At 40.9% G+C, this 22,738-nt stretch overlaps 7 protein-coding genes across 7 annotated transcripts; 6 read left to right on the top strand and 1 right to left on the bottom strand.

Moving 5' to 3' along the window:
• Nucleotides 1-251: 251 nt before the first annotated feature.
• On the top strand, nucleotides 252-847 carry FOA43_004315 (uncharacterized protein; the record flags this gene model as incomplete). Its single annotated transcript, XM_038924558.1, has 2 exons — nucleotides 252-257; nucleotides 329-847. The coding sequence occupies 2 exons, from the start codon at nucleotides 252-254 to the stop codon at nucleotides 845-847; spliced, it is 525 nt and encodes a 174-aa protein (XP_038780486.1).
• Nucleotides 848-877: 30 nt separating this feature from the next.
• On the bottom strand, nucleotides 878-2,218 carry FOA43_004316 (uncharacterized protein; the record flags this gene model as incomplete). Its single annotated transcript, XM_038924559.1, has 1 exon — nucleotides 878-2,218. One exon carries the CDS (start codon nucleotides 2,216-2,218, stop codon nucleotides 878-880), a length of 1,341 nt encoding a protein of 446 aa, XP_038780487.1.
• A 251-nt stretch (nucleotides 2,219-2,469) lies between these two features.
• FOA43_004317 (uncharacterized protein) lies at nucleotides 2,470-11,436 on the top strand (the record flags this gene model as incomplete). Its single annotated transcript, XM_038924560.1, has 2 exons — nucleotides 2,470-2,475; nucleotides 2,680-11,436. The coding sequence occupies 2 exons, from the start codon at nucleotides 2,470-2,472 to the stop codon at nucleotides 11,434-11,436; spliced, it is 8,763 nt and encodes a 2,920-aa protein (XP_038780488.1).
• A 1,333-nt stretch (nucleotides 11,437-12,769) lies between these two features.
• On the top strand, nucleotides 12,770-16,915 carry FOA43_004318 (uncharacterized protein; the record flags this gene model as incomplete). Its single annotated transcript, XM_038924561.1, has 1 exon — nucleotides 12,770-16,915. The coding sequence occupies one exon, from the start codon at nucleotides 12,770-12,772 to the stop codon at nucleotides 16,913-16,915; it is 4,146 nt and encodes a 1,381-aa protein (XP_038780489.1).
• Nucleotides 16,916-16,921: 6 nt separating this feature from the next.
• On the top strand, nucleotides 16,922-18,542 carry ADY2_1 (Accumulation of DYads; the record flags this gene model as incomplete). The annotated part of the gene is made up of 2 exons (XM_038924562.1): nucleotides 16,922-16,925; nucleotides 17,677-18,542. The coding sequence occupies 2 exons, from the start codon at nucleotides 16,922-16,924 to the stop codon at nucleotides 18,540-18,542; spliced, it is 870 nt and encodes a 289-aa protein (XP_038780490.1).
• A 993-nt stretch (nucleotides 18,543-19,535) lies between these two features.
• Nucleotides 19,536-20,189, top strand: ADY2_2 (Accumulation of DYads; the record flags this gene model as incomplete). The annotated part of the gene is made up of 1 exon (XM_038924563.1): nucleotides 19,536-20,189. The coding sequence occupies one exon, from the start codon at nucleotides 19,536-19,538 to the stop codon at nucleotides 20,187-20,189; it is 654 nt and encodes a 217-aa protein (XP_038780491.1).
• An 884-nt stretch (nucleotides 20,190-21,073) lies between these two features.
• FOA43_004321 (uncharacterized protein) lies at nucleotides 21,074-22,711 on the top strand (the record flags this gene model as incomplete). Its single annotated transcript, XM_038924564.1, has 1 exon — nucleotides 21,074-22,711. The coding sequence occupies one exon, from the start codon at nucleotides 21,074-21,076 to the stop codon at nucleotides 22,709-22,711; it is 1,638 nt and encodes a 545-aa protein (XP_038780492.1).
• Nucleotides 22,712-22,738: the final 27 nt, after the last annotated feature.

Below are 22,738 nucleotides of genomic sequence, written 5' to 3' on the forward strand. Positions count from 1 at the left end.
TGGTCTATTCGTTACATCTTCTTGCTAATCTGATTCCACAAGATGAATATTTCCGTAGTAAGTCTCGAGACAAATCATGGTTTGTTCAGTTTCTTCCTTACTAACTCCTCTTTAGATTTATGAATTTGAAAAAGAAGCAGAAAGAGCCACACTCAAAGGAGACCTCGATGATTCTATTGGCCATCATAGAGAGGCCGTACTGCATCTATCCAAGGTAATTTCGGAACTCAATGAACAAAGCAAACAAAAAAATGAAAGTAACGATCAATCGGAGTTTGTTACAGATGATTTTAATACAGTCAAATCGTTACAAGTTCTAAGAAACCAGATAAGTTCTCGAATAGATCAATTAAATAGGTTTAAGGAAGACAAGATAAGAAGACGCAGTTCATCCAACCAGCCCCAAGACAAATTGGAGCCGCCTTCTATTTCTCTTTCAGTTTTCCTTGATAGGCTCAATTCATCTTTGATTAGAACGCTTAATATCGACTCTAAGAATGACAAAGCTCTTAATAAGGTACCCTTTATCCAGCATGATAAGATTAACTCCTTGGAGCATAACCTCCAATTGCTCAACTTTAAAGAGAAATCGACCAGACAGACCTCTGTAAAATTGGAGGATGTCGAAGAAAAAAACCGTTTGTTGACTGAGCTCAATTCTCTCTACTATGATGAATTAATGGCCGACCACCACTTCATAAAAAGAGTTATCACCCTGATTCAATCGGTGTCCAACGGAGAACCAATGGAAGATGCATCAGACAGCGAAAGACAACAACTACGCAAGACAATTGGAGAACTCCAAAAGCAAATAGACGAGATGCAAGGAAACAATTCAACTAACTAGCTTACATATATATATATATATATATAACTGTTATGCCTTCGCACCATGCAACATCTCCTCTTTGCCAATAAGATGTTCTATAGTCTTAATATCCTCAAGGAGCATATCTATGTTGGTACTCCATTCATTCAACAAATCATTCTCACTTTTCGGCTGGATGAAACTGACCACTTTGGCAGGTCTATTGATTCTGGCATATATAGCACCGGAATTAACCAATTCAATGATGCTGTCCTCAACAGAAGGCTGGTCCAACTGAAGCAATTCACATAATCTATTCAATTTTATGCTGGAATAGTAGTTTGAGATAACTCTTAGGTTAAACTCGATGGTTCTCTTTTTGAGATCTGCGTAATGCCTCTTTCCTGAATCTGATTTTTGATCATATAGAATGTCTTTGAACAATTCAGGGCCAAATTCCTTTTCAAACTGCTCCCAAACTATAATCTCCTGGGTAGTTAAAGCCTTAATAAGAGCTTTACAAACACTGAACTTATTAATGTTCTTATCAGCCTTCATCTTCAATATAAGATCATTTTGCAGAGGCGAGTAAGGTGAAAGTATCACAAAATAAACAGCTTGCTCTAAGTACTTCAAAGTCTCTGATTCATCAGCATCATCCTTCTCCTCAGAAGCGGGAATGTGATACGCCGACAAGTTGTATGTGACAGCATTGATATAATCATCAGCCTGTGTAGCAATCTCGATCATCAATTGATAATACCTTAACTTAAGCTCCTTAAAATTCTCCAAAGTCCTGGCTAGAATCTTTCTAGAAAGAATCTCCGAGAACTGGAAGTCTCCCTTCATATTTGACAAGGTCATCTGATCTTCGATAAACCGTATTTTCTCTTCTAATTCCATCGAACTGTAAGTTTCAACTTGTAATTCGCACAAAACTTCGCATGCCTTGTCCAAATCATGCTTCTCATTCAACAAAATATCGCTTAAAGCCTTGGTAACACGGGCTCTTTCGAGTTCAACGAATATCTTGTTTTCCGTGACAGTTCTAATGGTTTCTATAGTTTCAATCTTGGTATCCAAATCTTCAATTGCATCAAGATGTCCAATCACCTGTTGAATCATCACTTGAATGGAGTCCTTTAGCTGCCCGTGCTTCTTTGATAGTAACATAATTTGCTCATTAAGGGAATCCCAGTCCTTTTTAGCGGTCAATAAATCAACGAGCTTCACCATAATTCTCTTAGAAGAGGCTAAATCTGACGCCTGTCTAGTCTGTTTCTCCAATAGAAGGAGTTTGTCCATAGCTTCCTTGTAATCATCCTTGGAGATGCTATCAATCTGGGGAAATTGCTCGTCCAAAGTTTCTGAGAAATCTTTATCAGCTTTAAGTGGTGTATCCATAGACATTATGCGGAATGAATGACAATAAAACAGCAAAAATGTAAGAGAAAAGGAAGGTCTCCCCGTGCTTCCGTTATTTCTTTGCCACCGTCAACTTCAAAGGTAAAGAGAAAAAAAAAGGGAACAATCATGCATCCGTACACCACAACAAATCTCCTCGTATTCCCCTTCTCTTGTAGAATTAAATCACTCTGTAGACCGGATGCCATTCTTGCCTCAGCCTATTTTCCTCCTATACACTCCACCAAGCTCTCCAAATGGATGTTACGTCAAGTTTTGTATCGAGGTCGATAAATTCGGCCGAAAACTTAGACTGGGTGTTCTTGATATACTGGCTTATAGCCGTATTGTCGGCAGTACTCTTCATCTTTTATTTCAATAGAATCATTGGAATTCTATTATCGTTATTACTCAGACTTTTCTTCTGGAGGAAGTATCGAATACGAATAAATGTTGAATCGTTCAAGATTTCATTTCTCGGTGGTCGTATGTTCTTCAAGAACCTCCTTATCATCACTCAAAACGAGATTATTCTTGTACATCAAGGATGGTTCACGTGGCGATATTGGCTATTCCACGTTAGAAGACCGCAGTTGATGGTTGAGGAGCAGAAATTGAGCGCAAACACCAATGAGAAGCTTCCTACGCGATACTTGTTGGAAATCTCTGGCTTAGAGATATTTCTCTTCAATAGAACTCAGGCATACAATGGTATACTCGAGAAGTTGAAGTCTGAGAGTTCTGACTCAACTCTTCATAACAGAAAACAGAGCAGCTCAACAAAATTGTCCAGCGATACACTAGAGGCTGATGACGAATCACTATATAGAGAGAAGACAATGAACGAGCAGGAGGAGGTTGTGGATTCTCCCTTTTTGAACTTGCTACCCATGGCTGTTCACGTGAACAAAGGCTCATTAATTATGGGAAACGAAACGACTCCTTCATTACTTGTTGTGTACTGTTCATCTCTATTTGGTTGTGTTGACGCTTGTCGGCCTGCATCTACGCTTGATTATTTCAGGACAAGCTTCGATTTTGACACTACCTCATTACAGGCTTATCTTAAACCAAACGTATCTTACAAGAAAATTGACGAATTAGCCAAAGAAATGAAAAAGTTTACCACCAGCAATGAAGCTAGAGATAACTTTGTTGACAGATGGTTTGGAAGTGTTAGTAGACGCTTTGACCTCTGGAAGGTGCACCATCAGAAGAAAAAAAATGAGAAAGAAGCGAAGAAGAAGCTAAAGAACGCCGATAAATTGGAAGATGAGGACCAATATGATACCGAATGGCATGGATTGGAAAGATATCTGACTCATATGTCTTTTAAAGATGACTCTCCAATAAATCCGGAGGTGATGGACGAGTATGAGAATATGATGAAGTTTTCGGCCTCAGAGTATGCCCGATACACTCATATTCTCGAGACCACAAACGCTAAAGTTAGCTACTTTTATGATTCTCCAGGCCTTGTTCCTCCAGCTGAAGTGGCTGCAGTATCTTCCGATTGCCCAGATGTTGGAAACGGTGGACCTCCTCCCGGTACTGGTATCGATATTAGTGTCTTGGGTGGCAATTTTCATTATGGTCCGTGGGCAGACAGGCAAAGAGGTTCACTACAGAGTTTGATATTCCCCCCCATCTGTAGAGATAGTGAACCATTCCAGAAGTTGAGACCCGGTATGAGACGTCAGTATACCGATTTTAAAATTTCAATTGAGTGTGATGATGATACAGTTATTCAGATCCCCCATAGAGAGCCCAGTAAGGATGCAGACTATCAGAAGATTCACGTTAATGGAGTGAGACCTTTTGGATGGATGGAAATCAAAACAGGCAAAGGCTCCACTGTTGATATCTCGACTTCCTACATTCCATCAGCCGACAAGGGATTTGATAATAAACTTCAAGTAAGTCTCAAAAGAGTTGAGATGTCTACTAGTGTCAACCATGATATTGTATATAGGGCCACAGGGCATAAAATCACAGCTTCCGTTGGATATCCTTTGAAATGGAATGGTGAGGCCGAATGGACATTTGAAAATAAATCCAAGAATGCCCAATTGTATTTGTTGAGAGAGCATGTCGCACTTTGTTCTGACTTGTTTAGAGACTTCAGCTCTGGTGACCCAACGCCTTATGAGTACTTTCGGCCATTTCTATACAAGGTCAATTGGCAGATCCGAAATTATGCTATCTACCTTAACGTCAATGAAGGTAACATTGTTGATAATCCGTTGGATCACGCAAACAACGTTTACTTCTCTCTCAAAGGCAAACAGCTTGACATAGAGATTGGTCTCCCTTTAGAAACAATTTATAGAAAATCCACAGATGTTTCGTTCAACGTCTTTACCGACAAGTTTGTCTTATCTTTAGAAGCACCTCCTTGGAGTACTATCTCCAATTTCATGGACACTCCAGAGATAGGTAAATCTTTCAATTTCAAGATGACCGGCTCCTATATCTACTATACTTCTGTGGAGATAGACTCCATGGATACTATCATTATCAACTGCACCTGTAGTGATACCACGTTGGAATGCTATGGTTTCTTTATCAAGTACTTCTTGTACTTGAAGGAAAACTACTTTGGGGACCAAATTCATTTTCAAACTTTGTCAGAGTTTACGGAGAAGTCAATGGGTAGGCAGAGCACTTCTTCTAAAAATGATAGTGCCAGGTTACTATCTATGCCTAAGGTTAAGAACGAAACTGACCTTTTTTTTTCGTTCTGCGTAACAAACGGTTGCATAGTTTTGCCTGTCCATCTTTACGACTGTGGTTCCTTTATCGGAATTCATTTTGAGTCTTTAGACATTGATATTAGAATCAATGGTTACTATATGGACATGCAAACGGACTTTTCTCCTGCTCTTATTAACTATTTTGAGAATGCTGGACATATGGATATATTTGAGTATACGAGATTGAAGCAGCCTTTTTCTCCTGACATGAAAATAGACGGCCTTTCAATTCATGGTCATAGAATGTTTGGATTGCCACCTGATGAGCTTACATATTTCTGCCGCTGGGCTTTCGATTCCGGTGCTGTTTCTATAGATTCGGATGGATCGTTTGCAAATTCGTTAATGCAGTCCATCTCCTGTCTCAAGTTTGGATATGGAGACTTGGAAAATTCGTTACAGAAGCCCTTGCCTTCTGTCATGGATATTATTAATTTGACATTTGTGGCCCCTTCAGTGCACCTCAAGTTACATGGTTTGGATTATGTGCTTGATATCACATTAAGTCCTGTCAGTTACAAGTTATCAGATCAGTCGACTTTGGATTACAACAAGCGAATAGATTTAGAAATCAAAGAAATCACGGTGAAGTCATTCAGAGAGAAATTGGAGATTTTGAACATGACAACCTCTTTCTATCTTACTGATTTTGTTCAGAAACGAGATGGAGCACAAAGAAGACTCAAACAGCTCAGACATGTGAGGTTCAGCGATGGACCTTTTCACAGGAGCCCTTTCTTTCTCACCGAGGAATTCAGGACTCGTAAGTATAAAAACGAATATCTGTCTATTTTTCCCTCGATTAGTCTTCCCGATGTGCCTGAGCCTTATTTATCGAGTACCATGGATCTCTTGATTCAAGGGTATCCAGACGATTTTAAGCAGCGATTGGAAACAACTTATAACGACATTGGTGATAACTCTGTGGAAGAGAACGCTTTCACGCCACAAAGAATCAAGCATTTCCAGGCCAATGATTTGGATCCTCAATGTGAGTACGACAATATTGTCTTGAGTTTTGGTAAGGTGACTGCTTTTATGTTGCCCGAGGCTTTTGCTGCCTTTTCTGATATCTTGATGGGTTCCGCAAACTTTTCTATTTATAGAGTCACTGACTCCTTAGAGATAGACGTGTTTAACTATCTATGTCGATCTCATCTTCCTTCCAAAGTTAATTACAAGTTTGAGTGTCCCGGAATATCCCTCAGGATGGGAGAAGAGAATTCAAGTATCGACCATCTTGATTTTCAGCTTTTATCACCTTCTCTAACTCTTTCTAGCAGCAAGACTTCCGATGACGAAGATGCATCTGGCGAGCTGCACGTGAATGCATCGATAGCTGAGTTTAAAATGCAAGCTACACATGACGATAAAGAGGCTTTTCAGGGTGTGTTATACAGTTTCACCCTGAAATATTCCGAGTTTTCATCAACTAAGTTGATAAAGCTGAATTTGGGGGACTTCATATTCTCATTGAATGCCCAAGAGATGAATTGGCTGTATAATTATTGCGTTCCACTTATCGCTCGAGTGTCGAGTTTCTTGGATTATATTTCTATTGCTGAAAGGAACAAGAGGAAGGCCAAGATGGAATTTGTATATAAAGCTTCCATGGCTGGAGTTAGCCATAAAATTGTGCACGATCCTCCCTGCATTACGAAGCCTTCGTATGTCACGAGATTCACGGAAGACCACACCAGATTGCAGAATAGTTGGCGTATTATGACGCGATTGAGGCATGTTATGAAGAATCTACCGGAAGACTGGCATCAAAGGGAGAATGCCGTATTTAAAACTAAAAAATGGGAAGCTCCAGAAAGCGCCCAAGAAGAGGTATTCAATGTCTTTCTTAATTGGCGTCAATGGGAATGTCAGAATATTGAGGGCAGCTACATTTTACAACACGTATTTGCTCTAGAAGAGAGTAACAAGAACTCAAAACCTCTTTCTCTGGAGATGTTTATTAGACACTGTGGATTGAATCTTGGAGAGATTAAGGATATCATTATGCTATCTGAATTGCGTCTTGATTTTCACCAAAATAAGTTGGTTGAGGAAGTCCGTGCTAGAGTGAAACCATTAATCAAGGCTGATATAGATGACGGCATTGACATTAGAGTCGAAGTGGGTTCTTGCGCTACCAAATTGGCTGATCTTAGGCACTCAATGACTGAGTTTTTAACCTTCATCAAGGCGATATACAACGTTATCGACCAGATGAATGAGGCCAAAAGAAACTGTACCGACGATGTTAATGTGGTGGATGCCGCTGGACCTCCGGACGAAAAGTTGAAGCCTACGTTGATCACCATGCATCTGGTGCTTACTCAATTTAAGAATGACTTGAGTATTGACAGGACTAAAGTTAGCTTTTTTGGCCGTGGTGGAATGATAAATATCTCTGCCATTAAAAATTCTGCTCACTTGCTTGCTCTTACTATGAGTTCAAGTGTTGATCTGCAGAGTATTCTAGTATCTAGTGGTACCATTCGACTTATCGACTATCACTGTGAAGCGCACACGTTTGCTATTACTGTAGCCGGAGATATCAAGTCAGGAAATAGAACCATAAGCATTTCAAATAAGAAGATCACTTTGCAATGTGCTCCTGGCTCTGAAGGATTGACGAGGGCAATAGATTACTTTATTAAGTATGAGTATCTGATTATTCAGCCTCTCTTAGAGTTTATGGGTCATAAACTAGCTAAGGAGGATATATTGGACACTAAGGTACCACCATTGACGGAAGATAATTCCAATACGTTTCAAAATATTCGTGGAAAGTTTTCCATTGATATAAACGTCGCCAAAATGCTACTCGAACTTGAGATATTCTCACCCCTTCTTTACACGGCAGATGTTGATGATATTCAATTCAGCATTATAGGTGAAAGTACAGGGCTTATCGGCTCGCTCAATCTCAATAGATTTGCAACCAAAATAAGTTCAAGAGCAAAAAATTATGAATATGAATATGCTTATTGCACATTGGATAAAATCAAAGCTATTGCAGGAATTCGCCCTGATAGTGGGAGATATAATGCCTATGTTAAGATTTCATTGGGGAATGGGCGTGCTCAACTGGCTCAAAACGATCTAGTTCAGATTATTCTGAAAGCCTTCGACGACTCACGACAGGTTCAAGCAAATTATCTTCTACTTGACAAGAAGGTGCAGCGATTCATATGTTTGATTAGGCTTCAAACGCCACTTGCACAGGAGTCATCAGTGCCATTGATGGGACCAATTGGTAGCAGGCCGACAGCGGCGTCGAAACTGATGGGCTTCTTAAGGGTTTATTTTTCGTTAGATTGTGATGCATTGGGAATTGCTACTAGAATCAACGATAACCAAATTGTGTTGGATTCTTCTAATCTGTCCGTGAACTTGGACTCATTCGATCCTGTATCGTTGGTGAACAGACTAAGTGGTAAAATTGACCTCCCTTCCACCAAAATTATCTTTGCTTCTGCCACTTCTCAGGCCGCTAGGTTCCCTATATTCGATATCAATTTGTCGTTGGATATCGTGAACCCGCAGATAAAGGACCATAAGCTTCAGCAGATGATACTTTCTAGCGAGTACTGTAGAATCGTTTTAAATCCTTATTATGCTAACAGGATGCTTGATATATACGCTGAGATGAGATGGTGCTTCAGTAAGATCAAACAAAATTGCTCCATAGCACATACAAATAGCGCTGCTACACCGGATGCATTTCAGACAATTTTGAGCTTCTTTGCTATCAAAATTTCAGCAAAGAATCTATGTGTCGGATGGTTATTTTCTCCCAACGAGAAATACTATTCAATGCAGTATATCCGTCCTGGAGTCATCTTTGGATTCGAAAATTCAGAAATCATCTGCGCTAAAGCAGCAGGTAGAATGTCAGTTTATGGTATGTACACCTCATTGGCTCATGGAAATGGTCCGACGAACTTTTACCCTACGAAAAGTGAAAGAACGAGTGAGAACCGAGCTTACTTTCCTACTTTTAAGCTAGTCTATGCGATTGTCCATGAAGAAGGTCGTAGGCATATGCAGGCTAAAGTTGATGGCGATATGATTGATTTTAAGTTACAAACTCCGGTACTTTTGGTATCGGAACCGTTGGGGTCATCTCTCTTGCGGTTGCAAACCAAGCTCTCTGGATTACAACCTACTCAGAAGCCCGAAGCCACTCTAAGCAACCATAGAAATGATACTCAGCAGAACCTACATCAGTTCCTTGGTATTGATAGCTTCAACTGCATCTTGAGATTTGATGGGGCTAACTTTGCCATTACAAATTCAAACATTGAGGTAAATGGTCAGACAGCAGCCTTGCATATGCAGGCCCCCAAAATGTCTACAGTTCTCAAATGGACTCATAAAGAGCCACCTGCTAATAAAAATATGATCTCGATTGTGACCTCAATTTCTCGGACCGACAATTCACTTACATGCTTGTGTGTCCCTGTTTTAACAGATGTTATTGGCATATTCCGTGACTTTATGAGAAGCAATGGCAATAAGTTAGTGGTCTCTTCAAAATTAACAGATTCAGGAGTCGGAGAGCCAGACACCTCGTTTGAATGGCAAAAGGTTATGAAAAGTATCACCTTCAATTTTATGTTGAAAGTTGAACCTCAAAGATTAAAGTTAAGCTGTGAACCTCGTGCTAACGTAGCTGCCGAGGTTTCCTGTGACGAGATTCATATTGTTGTAAGCAGTGACTCTGACTCAATTTCAGGTCTACTTTATGTTGGGGATTTGAGTGCTGCTCTTCGCCATGCATACTCTAAAGAAGCCAGCGCCTCGTTTTCTGTCAACAACTTAATTTTGAATGCTACGATGGCAGACATTTGTGATGTCAAGCAATTTTCAATTGTGTGCAAGATAGATGAATTGAAGGCTTTGGTGAATATCCAACAACGACAGGATTTGGATGTATTCAGAGATGTTTGGTTCCCTGGCCAAATTGATGATTTGGGTATGGTGACAAAAGAGATTAAGAATGCCAGAAGTCCGAAGACATTTGCATCTGTGTTGCGAGAAGTTTCTTCAACGTCTGCCTTCCCTTGGACTTGGCTATTATTGATCAAAAAGGTACAGGTTCAACTCCATCTTGGTTCATCGTTGGGAATCCTTAGCGGTCACATTGATAATACTTGGGTTGTCTCCAAGAAAGCTACAAACTGGGACCAAAATGTTCGTTTTCAGTCCGATAAATTATGTCTTGAGTCAGAAGGTCGTTTAGGCGGAACATTGAACGTGGAGGGAATCAGAGTAGCCTCTATGATTTCATGGAAGAAAGATGGTGCAGTTTTAGACGTACCCCGGGTGATGCTTTCCGTTGGAATCAATCTGTTGCAGGCCAAAGTCTCCTTGGACTTCCACCCTTTCCTCATTTTGGATGCTAGAAGTATGGCGGTTGGCATATTCAACCAGAGGTCGCAAGGCCAACTGGATAAGTTGGCTGGAACTGTTTCTATTGAATCACTTAAGGTATTTATAACAGCATTGGCGGCCTCCAATCTAGTTGATATCTATACGATCGGTTTAAGAATCCGGCAAGAAATCCATATCTCCTATCGACAGGTTTTGAATGACAACAAAAATAAACAGAGTCATAATAATGAGAAGATCGCTCATTCTGATGAGGAAGCACAAAGCCGGACAGTTTCTGAAACATTTTTGAGAGTGATTCAGAAACTTCGTACCGATCTTGACTTCAGAATCGGCGGATTGGAAATTCAGGTATTGCCTAGTAGTTTGACGGATTCACGGGTTTTGGTTTTAAGAATTGGATCTGCCAAGTCGAGTTACTCTCAGAATAATACCAACAGGTTAGAGAGCCAGTTACACGTTAACTTCAAGAATGCTATTGTTGCCTTATCTTCTTATAGACACAAGCCTAGTGAGCAGCTTCTTGAAAAAGGTGATGTAAGTGCGTATGTCGATGTTGCCGGCAAGGCTTCTGGAGGTAATATTTTTGTGTTGCCTTCGCTGAGTGTTGATATGGGAATCTGGGTTAATTTTGGAAGCAACTTGGTTAATTATACCTACAATCTAAGTTTCGGCGACAAAGTTGATGTGAGGTGGAATTTGGGATCTGTTTATTTTATTAGACAGATGTGGTACACCCATGCTAGCGCGTTACGTACCAGGCTAAAGGCTCTTCGAATTTTTAACTCGGATGAATTTGGAGGAAATTTTGAAGAGAATTACAAGGAGTCCATTCTTGAAACCGTGAATGTCGAGGATCGATTGAAAGATGCGGAATTGGATGAAAAATATGTGTATGTTTCAATTGAGGATGCACATATTGAGACTCCTCAACTAAGAGACTTAGGAAATGCAACGCCACCACTAGAATGGTTTGGCCTCCATCGTAAGAAGTTCCCTAATTTGACACATCAAACTGTGATATTGAGTTTGCAAAAGATGATCGAGAAGGTTGAGGAAACTTATTCCAAGGTGCTACATTAGAGTAACTTTACTATTTATATATATAATGCTTGGTGTGCACAAAGACATGCCAAATCAAACAAATTTGAAACTTTTCTATATCATTACTTAACTTCAAGGGTATTTTGGGTTTACTTTGCTGGCGAAGCGGTTATTAACAATTAATGAGATCCTCCAGACAAGTTTTAAATTTAGGAAGAATAGACACTGCTCAATACGAAAGTGGTCAGAAAACCTGGGCTTGCGACGAGAACACGATTTTGCATACATGCAGCAAGGAAGCGGCAATAAGCAAGGTAGAGGCTAAAACTCATAAAATTTTAGGGTGATTTTCACTTCGTATTGTTAGTATATAATCAACTTTACACAATTCGAGTCACAGACCGAGTTGGGGAACGTGAATAGTAAGGTCACGAAGGAAGATAGGGTACTAAGCGCTAAAAAAAGCAGAGTATCCGCAAAAGGAAACTTAAATATTTGAGCTCGTTTCTTTTTCAGGTGCTTGAGAGCAGAGCAATAAATTATAAATGTACCTATCGTCGTTGTACTTTCAACTTCAACAGCTTTTGAGAAGTGAATGATTGAAAGAATGATTATATTCAAACAGTGCAAATGATGGCATAAAGTATTCAGTTAAATGCGGGGTACCGAAATGTTATTCAGACTTTTATACTGCTATAGTTAATCTCTCTACCGACAAATACAGGCTTACTCTCGACCATAATACAGCGTTTAACATATAAGCGTAAATAAAAGGTAAGTTTGAATATCGTTGGATGTACAGAAGAATTTCTAGCCAAATCATGAGCTTTTTATTTTGTCTCGGTCACAGTATGTCAAATTTATAGTTGCGATGCTCAACCAATTTCTGGCTTAACCATGCCTTACAAGTTCCATTTTACTTAAACAGTTATATGTCGCTGGGAAAAGATGTTTGAGCTTTTAATATTAAACTCTTAGCACTTACTGAAATAGATTAAGTATTCATGGTTAATTAGATTTTCTGATTGTAGCCCGTTGTAATTCGAAGAAAGCATCAAGTCGTATTAATTATTTAGCCCGCATATCGTCGTGATTTATGAATTTTTTGTTGAGAAATCAAAGTTGTACTGATTGTACTTCTTTGGCGGCTCAATTGGCTCTTAACTGATGTTCATGAAATGGGCCCTAAACTCGTCAATTATGTATATAAAACGGATCGGCAGAAATGGATATAGTATTGAGTATGGTGTACGGATGCTTACTTCAATCAATCATGAATTGGCCGAACAAAAAACCTGGGCTTGTTAAGTACAGAGCTAGCCCGTACCGACCACCGATCAACCAACAATTATCTCTGTTTGCTCTTCTGGCAATGAATACAGATGAAAATCCAAGTGGTCCAGCTTCCAATTTTCAACAGGTACTAGATAATCCGAGGGATGATACCGAGAAGCCGAAGACTGTCACAAAGAACGCCAAGAGAAACGAGCAAAAAGTGATCGCAAACAAGAGCAGTTTTGCACAGATAAAGAAGAAAACGGATATACCAAAGATATTAACATCGTCATTCAAGAGTGCAAGAATAAGGAGCCGAACGCTTCCGTCTCAAAACGCTTCGGATGCACTAGACAACAACGCTCCTCATACGAGGCTGTTTCAGACCGTGGACACCTCTGTCGATAATGACATCGCTTGGAATACCGAGGAGAGCTACTCAGATGATAGTGAGGGAAACAAGAGTCCTGCTTGGGTGTTAACAGATATTCTGCACTCATTTGGAGAGAAAGACCGACCCACCGGATACCTTGTAAGACGAGCCAACGAGCTTGTCGGCTTACTAGAGACACACGAATCACTTCGACGTGACCTCGTGCTACAGTCCATTCTACACAAGATACAGAATTTACTCCTACACTCAAATTCGTCTGTTATAGCGTGCGGGTTTCGGGTCATCTGGTGTATTATAGACGACTACAAGTCATTGGCACTGTTTACGCAGTTTAACTTGCATTATTTCCTTATCCATTCGCTTGCTAAAGATGGGAAACCAAACGACATTGAACGCGAAGAGAGTTTGAAACTTGTCAGGAAATTTGTTGACGTTGAAGATGGAGTTACGCTACTTAATCTGGACATTATGAAGGCTCTAGTAGCCGTTGCCGATAATTCTGATGATCCCCTTCGTACATCGGCTTTAGAGACAATCTGTGAGGTGTCTGTTCTTGCCCCGGAGATAACTTTTAAAGCCAACGGAATTAAATCGATGCTTCAATGCGTTTTAGATGGGGTGAGCTCTATGACAGGCACGTGTATTCTTACTATTATCAAATTGCTAGACTCTCCTGATGCCAGACGGTATGTAATGGACGAAAAAGTGATCCAGGCGCTTATTTGCCCCTTCATGGATATTGTTCATGTCAGGATAGAGAGACTTCAGGCGTTGGCTTATGTCATCGCTTCGCTTCTCAAATCGTGGCCGGGACTGATAGCCTTCTCACAGAACGACTTCATGCCTCTAAGGCAGTTGATTAGTTGCCTCACGTTCGATTCTTCACCTGTAAGAGTCGTATTGATTCATATCTTCTACGAAATATTTCATATAAAATCATTACCATGGATAGTGTTGAGAGACAACACTCAGGAGACAGCGACAAGAGGGTCTTCGGCCGTTCTATTCATCAGGGATGCTGCTGTGAAAATTCACCAGCCAAAGTCTGTCCAGGCTACTAGGATCCCAGAGAGAGAAGCTCCTTTCATAAACCACTATACATCCCTTCTATTACAGATCTGTTTTAAATGCGGACTATGGGACAGGTTGACAAGAATATTCGAAGATTCTACAGACAAGAAGTTTACCAAAAAGGTGGTGTTTTTACTTTCCGAAATGTCATATCTACAGACATTTCTAGTGCCAAAGAAATTGCATACTCCGTTAGCTCCGTCATTTAGATTGAATCGATTACTTGAAAAAGCGATTCGAAAGCATCATAAGACGGGATTGCTTCCCAGCGAATTGAGACAGGAAGCCCTAGAACAGGAGAAGTCAGAGATTGTTCCCAGCTCGGCCTCGAAAGTTTTGGATGCAATTGATGAGTTAAACGATGATTCCACAAGTGGACTCACCACTCTGATCACTCAAGGTAGTGTTCAACTTAGATTACAAAACATGTCCTCTGGCATTGATATAAAGGCTTTGGTTTTTAAGACTGGCGTATTAACTACGAAAGCATTTGCCAAATGGGATTGGCCCCTGATAATTCAGCTAATGAGAGCTCCCCTCAGGAATAGAAAAATGTTTGACGAGGTTGTGAGGACCACTAAGTTTTATAAGCGATTGCTGTCATTCTACAGACCTTTCAAGTATCGTTTCTCGATGCTTAGAAAAACACCTGGAAACCAAATCTACGTGAGGGCAGGATGTGAAATCTTTAAAAACTTGCTATCGCATAAGAATGGTGTGAATTATTTGAGCGAGAACAAACTCCTACCTCAGATAGCGGAATGTTTAGCTCAAGTGGATCCTTATAGCGGTATTACTGCTGCTGATGCACTTTTTTCCAAGGGTAAACTTGAAAATACGATTAGCTCGGCGTTCTTTAAATTCGTGGAAATTCTATCAGGAGACCTCAATGGAATTCGAATGATGGAACAATGGTGGCTGTTTGACATGCTCTATCATATTACGGACCGAGCATCCAATAGAGAGGATTTGACAAAACTGATCATCAGGAATTTGAAGTACAACATTCCAGGACATTGCCGGATTATATTGAAGAAAGTGGCCAGTACAGGGAATACATCATGCCGACTTTTGGCGACCCGAATCCTAGGAGATTTGCTTCATGAAGGTGGTGTATATGAATCTTACGCATGCCATGCTTTGGTGGATCAGTTTTGCGATCGTAGCTTACAAGTTTCTGATGTGGCTGTAGAGGCGCTAACAAATTATGCGACAGACAGCAGTACTGTAGATAGACTCATTGCATGCCAACCTTCTTTAGATCACTTGGGTAACAAGAGTGCGAAGCTGATCCAGGCGATTTTTTCCACGTCGTCTGGATTCGATTACTTACAGAACCAGTTGAACTTCGTGGAAACAGAGATGGAGGCATGGGTGGATACCAAAAACAAGGTGTATGTTAGAGAAATCGAGGCTTTTATTGCCAAACGGCTTTTCAATTTCAGAAACACCAGTACTTTAGAAATGCCTTACCATTTCTTTGGAGCGTTGGTCAAGACGGTAGAAGGGGTTCGACTTTTGGAAAGTACTGAGACATTCTCATCGTTTTCTAACACGATTCGTAATTATGTGTTTATGATCAGGAACTCAAAGGAAGTGCAATTTTACGGTGAAAATTTGGTCGATACAGTTGAAAATACGATATTAGAGCTCAAATCTGTGCTTTGGGCTATAGGTAACATCAGTGTATCAGAATACGGAATCAACCTACTAGAAATGTCAGGATTGGTGGAAGATATACACTGCATCACTGAGAACTCGGTCAATTTATCATTGAAAGGAAGCTGCTTTTTTATAATGGGACTAGTTGCTCAGACAGACCAAGGATCGGAAATTTTGGATGACTTGGGCTGGTATGCTACTCGGTCTTCTTTAGGAGTGAATCTGCCCATCTGTTTACCGCGTGATTTTGCAGGATTTTTAGAGATGGAGAAGAATGAACTTGTAACGAAGGTGCCGATAGAGTCGTCCGTGGAGATTTTTGATAAGATTATGGAGGAAGATTTTGTTCCCTACAATTCAGATGAGAGAGTGATGGAACATACAAATTCGTCAAATACAATCTCAGGAGTCCCGGGATCATCCACTTACGTTACCACTCAGTATTCGCGCGAATACTTAATGATGTACAAAGTTTATGAGAACTTAAATCTCATATTGGTGAATCAGGCCAAAGCGTACGGGAATTTGGCAAAGCTCAAAAAGCGGTATCCGTCGATATTCAGTACCGAGCCTACAGTGCTTAAGTTCATCATGAGAGTTTTGAATTTGTACCGGGTGAAGGGAGCTGTACGCAAGCACCTTCTTACAGAATTAATCAACTTCAACAAGATGATGGAGATTTTATTGAGGAGAGAAAGGCGCAAGATGAAGGAGACCATTGGTGGATCATCACCTCAGTTACCTACATCAAACCTCACTATTCCTCCATTGCCATTACCTTTGGCGCGAAGCTCGCCGTCTCTATCACCTACCCCAACATGGACGAAATTATCTCGGAGAACTACTTTGGATGACGACGGTGGAGTCGAACCCGTGACACTTACGACCATAAGCCACAGCAATAATAAAAACAAACACCAAACGCCATTTCCTTCGCAGTCGCAGACAAGGTCTCGGTCATCGACACAGGATCACACCACTATAGGTAACAGTGTTTTGTTTACTAGTATATACAAAAATTCGAGACGAGGGGAAGCAACTATCAGTGACGAAGATAGCGAAGGAAAGAAGGAAACAGAAGAAGATCAAGACAGGGAAAATGACTCTGATAAATAAGAGGAAATGGGTATCGGATGAAAGCAGGAGAGATATAGATATAGGTGAAGAAGTAGTGTATATGAGGGGAAATGAGAGGAGTGCGGTCTACCGGATGGGGCATGATGATTGTCAAGGATCCCCACAATAAATTAGATGACGCAAATCTTTGTGCGAGTACCGAGTGAGACGAGGAGTGCGGCGCGGGGTGAGGCGACGACGAGTGTGAGAATATGTGTATATGCAGGGTAGCTTTACGGGGGGTTCGCGAAAGAGGAAATTTACTGTCGGGGCAGATGATAAAGAACTGAGGTATTAGGCCAGCACAGAAACAATTCTCAGGCGCTGTTGGTCGGTGTCCGATATTTAGTGTCTAGTGTGGAGCAAGGCCCAGTGGTACAAGGCCCCGTGGTGTGATACTTTCTAGGTTGTCTCGTAGCAACTAGCCTTCTGCTGTGATCTCCGCGATTCGGTAGATTCCCCGATTACAGCAATAACTCCAATAGCCTAGTGTCCCGATGTCTCCCGATGTCTCCCCGATGTCTCCCCGATGGCTCCCCGATGGCTCCTTGATGTCTCCCGATGTCTCCCGATGGTTCCCTATGGCTCCCAATTGCCAAAACAACCCTAATTAGCGACCGCTGATCCTCATGGTCCCTGACTGCCCCTCTCTTTCTCCACATCTCATTTTCTCCGAAGAGGAGAGACTAGGCGCTAAACCGTCTCAGTATCGCAATTATAAATAGTCTAGTTTCCCGCCATATGTCATTGTTATATTCCAGATTGTCTCAAGAACCCCAATTCCCTTAATCCTTTGAACCTAGACCTAGCAATGTCCAACTATAATGCCGATCTCGAAAGACAAGAAGGTGAGAGAAATTCACTACCAGTGAGTGGCTCCGGTGGGTCCGATACCGAAGTCGGAAAGGACATTACCAATATTAAGTCCGACTCAAACTTTGTGTATATGGGTGATAGAAAGTACTTGAAGTCAGAGTTGAGACATGCTTTTGGTGGTACTTTGAACCCTGGAGGAGCTCCTTCTCCAAGTAACCATTTTGCCAATCCTGCTCCTTTGGGCCTAAGTGCCTTTGCCTTGACTACTTTTGTTTTGTCATTGGTTAATTGTCAGGCAAGAAGTGTCACTGAGCCGAATATTGTTATAGGCCTTGCTGTTTTCTATGGTGGTTTGATTCAGCTATTAGCTGGAATGTGGGAAATTTCTCTTGAAAACACCTTCGGTGGTCTAGCGCTTTCTTCATATGGAGGATTTTGGATGAGTTATGCAGCAATTTTCATACCTTGGTTTAACATCGCTGGTGCCTATGAAACTGCAAAGGAATTGGAGAATGCAGTGGGCTTTTATCTCGTTGCATGGACAATCTTCACCTACGGATTGTGCTCATGCACGCTTAAATCTACCCTCATGTTCTTTTCTCTATTCTTCATGCTAGGAAATACCTTCCTTTTGTTAACAATTGGCGCTTTCGCTGAGTCCAAGAATGTTACAAAGGCTGGAGGTGTCCTTGGTGTTATAACAGCATTTATTGCATGGTATAACGCTTATGCTGGTTTGGCCACAAAAAGTAACTCCTATCTTACTGTTAAGGGATTACAGATACCTGTTTGGGGTACCAAAAGGGAATAGTCCTAGATGACTACTAATTTAACGATTTTTTAATTTTTTCTTTTACTTATTGTTACAACTAGGCTTTTGACTGGCTCCAATTAATGATCTTCGCCAGGCAAAACAAAAACGAGGCCTTATGTTTTGTTATGTACAACCCCAGCACAAGCGTGATAAGTATGTGGGGAAGTTTTTTTGCCATTGTGGTTGAATACTATTTATTATTCTTTATATTACTATGATGTCTCATAAAATAAACGCAGATGAGAATATAACAGAGCTAATTGAAGGAACTATATTTCCCTTTTGGACCCTTTACGTACTTGGTGATGCGCGCCAACTATTGTCGGTATTTTGTTGTCCATTTCTTTTTTTCCCGATCAATGATTCATCGACTTCGTTCCGCTACCAGAGTGAATGTTCAACTTTTCATCTAACCACACCCCATCATGTTTAAGAGGGACATACCATTTTTCCATTTTTCTGTGATCTATCAACCACAAAACACATGGAGTATGCAACTAAGGCATCTTACAGAGCGTGCTATGGCGACCTAACATACAATATTAACTTCCCGCACCGAGACGCGGGAAAAAGATCAAGATCAGAAAAAACACGAAAACAATAGGGATCTCAACTAGAACAATAAGAGTGGGTGTCGACGAGTTAAAAAACGGGGTGAGAAGAGAAAATGACCGCCCAAAAGAGAACATAACAATGAAAAACAGTCGGGGAGGAAGAAATAAAAGCAAAAATACTAAAAAATTTTCAGTATGTCCGCCGGTCTCTATCTTTGTCAATAGTACCTTTATATGGATATATTCGCCCGCATCGGCATCTTAAGAAACTCGTAGTATTGTATAACAACATTCATTCTCTTAACGTTATTCAAATCGTTTGATTAGTAGCTCTTGCTACCAAAACACTCCATAAAATCTCAGAAACACCACTGCATCGAGCTCCCACCCCCTATCATTGTGCTTTCACCCCCTGTTTGAAAATAATTTATCCGAAATGTGTGCGAAGACATCTACTTACACTACACCTATCCCGGTTGAATATTCCCAACATAGGATCCATTTTGGCAATGCAGGACCTCTTGGGTTGAGTGCGTTTGCACTAACCACCTTTGTTCTTTCTATGGTCAACTGCCAGGCACAAGGTGTCACAACACCGAATATCGTCATTGGATTATCTATTTTCTACGGTGGTCTTGTGCAGCTACTGGCAGGCATGTGGGAACTCGTTAATGATCATACTTTCAATGCTCTTGCATTGTCATCTTATGCTGGTTTCTGGATGAGTTACGCTGCCATTTTTGTTCCTTGGTTCAACATCTCGGCTGCCTATGATTCCGATGAAGAGTTGCAAAATGCCGTTGGCATTTTCCTTTTAGGTTGGACTATTTTCACATACGGGTTGTGTTTGGTCACTATTAAATCTACTGTGTTGTTCTTTGGATTATTTTTCATGCTTGGAAACACTTTTTTGATGCTTAGTATTGGATCTTTTGTCCAATCTACTGCGTGTACTAAGGCAGGAGGTGTATTAGGTATTATTACTGCCTTCATTGCTTGGTTTGTTGCCTATGCCGGTGTTTCCAACAAGGATAACTCGTATCTTACCATTACACCGATTCCAATCCCTGTCTATCACCATCGCGATTAATATCTGTATTCTTTTTCTTTTTGAGAAGCAACGGTGACAAGAAGAAGGATGAATCCCGAATCATTTTTTCTCATTTTTTTCACCCCTTATAGATCGGACATCTCCATCACTTTCTTACTCTCCCATGCTTTCTCGAATCGTCACCAACGTCAAAGACCATCGAGGCCTTTGCAGTGATCAGGCGCTGTCCTCAGTCCTGATTCCTCGCTTTCAATTCTATTTCTGCGTTTCCTGTCGATTTCTCTTCTTCCCTGTCTTTTTTTCCTCTTTATATCTATTTCTTTTTTTAGTCTTTCAAGGCTATTTGCACTAATAAAATTGCTCCACTTATATTCCGAAGGAAAAATTAAGTCCGAGCTTTTTTCAGTGCCGGTCTTAGTTTGTCATTTTATGCACGCCAAGAGATTTCAAGACAGCTTCTTTTAGTGTTCAAACGGGGCTCTTCATTATATAAGTTTGCTTGCGCGAAGTCATTTCATGCTCAATAGAGTGTAGATAAGTTTGTCTAAGTCAGGAAGTGGTACGCAGCCGATCATACTAAAGGTAATACGACTTAAAGTAGAAGAAAAGAGCACTTTGGTACGCTGTGGCGATTACCGAATCACCGGCCGGTCCTTAAGGAACTTTTTTTTTTTATGCTCTAAACTCTGCCTGGTTAAGATAAGCCCGGTTTTTAAAATAATAGCGAAAGCGAGTAAAGTGGAAAATGAAACTCAAGTGGTTACAGATAGTTTACTACCAGTTCAAATCTATTTTATAAACCAATGCATAATGGTATGCGAAGGGCAGTGCACCAGATACTTCCGTTGAAAAGTGCACGTATCTTATCGTCACCGTTTGGGACATCGAAGATTAAGTATGCAGTACGAGATTTCTACATATTGATGGATGAACCACATAAGACGTATCGTTCTGGCGAGCAGATATCGGGACAGATCATACTTATACTGGGCAAGAATATTTCCAATATACTCATTAAGCTTGCATTAGTAGGAGTGATTAAGATTCATTCGAGTTCGCCTCTTCGATCGGACAAAAAGGAGTATTTGTTCAACCACAGCATTATACTCTACGGTGAAACAGAAAACAATGAGCTTGCACTTACTAAAGGCGAACACAGGTTTCCCTTCATAGTAAAGCTACCGAAGAAGAATGTGCATACGAGCATCTCCTTTGAAAAAGGCGAGATTAAGTACAGTATAAAGAGTGATATATCTGATAAGTCGGCTGTAAATGACCGGTTATGGACATCTGAAATGCTCCTCAATATCGTGAAGCCCATCAATTTATGTCTGCTTCCAGAAGCCAAACCCAAAACGCTGACCTTCCGCAGAACTAAGAGAAGAATGCGTCACGTGGCATCGCCTACTTCTTCTATCAATTCTACCGAGTCGCTAGAGTTACAGCAACAGACGAATAACAATGTTGATGGCTCTCCATCGCCAAAGTCTTCTTCAGATAGTTCCGATGTGATCAAGATTTGTATGGAAATACCTTCTGTGGGATATCTCAAAGGAGAATCGATCTCCGTCAAAGTGTCCATTGAACACTACAAGCAAATCAGCAACGTTAACGGAATCTTCATAACCCTAATTCGAGTTTGCGCTCTGGATATGGGCGAGGACCACGAGCATCAGTCGTTTCGTAAAGATTTGGCCCAGTCTATTGTTCCATTAATCATTGATCCATCATCAAAACCACCTTACAATGTATCTACTTCTCTTAGAGTACCGCTAGACAGCTTTCCTACTATTGTGACAAACTTGGTTTCCTTTCAATATTATATAGAGGTGTTGATAAACATGTCAAAATCTTCTCGATTTCAAGGTCCATTGAAGACCAAAGGACTTGTGGATGATGAAATCATCCAACGGGGATCTCGAGACAATATCTATAATGTGGACAAATTGAAGCAAATGAAGAACGTGTTAACACTCACTTCTGAAATTGTCATCGGTACGGAAAGAAAACCTATTTCTAAATTGAAAACACGACATAGAAGTCATAGACACCAGCATGGATCAGCGAACAGTCCTGTAAACGTCGCATCATCAAGTTTTGCTATATCATGCTCTTCCTCGTGTGCCTCATCTACGGTCACATCACCTTCTTCGATGTCTAGCTCCAGAGATCATAATACCCCCAATACAGAGCACCATCAATCGACATCGGTTGATGAATTGATGATTCCCGCAGTTCCATCACCACCTGCAATTACAAGCCCAGTTTCTGCCGGGGAAGAGAAGGAACTTATACGGCTTAGAGAGCAGGCTTTAATGCCCAGCCAGCCTCCACCTTCCTCACCTTCTCCTCCAGGTTCCACTGATGGCAGTGGTTCCAGATATATATCAGGCTACTCAATGGAGACGGAAGAAAGCGAGTCTATCGATCTTCCAGCTTACAGTGAAGTGGCCTCTATTCGGCAGCAAATCGAATTGGCTGATCAGCAACTAGTGCAGAACGAAAACCGACGCATTAGCGATCACTCGATAGAAACCATAACCACTCCTGAACACGACTAGAACCTGTCTATTCTCTATGTACTCTTT

This window comes from Brettanomyces nanus, chromosome 4, assembly GCF_011074865.1.
Source record: "Brettanomyces nanus chromosome 4, complete sequence".
NCBI classification, from domain to species: Eukaryota; Fungi; Ascomycota; class Pichiomycetes; order Pichiales; family Pichiaceae; genus Brettanomyces; species Brettanomyces nanus.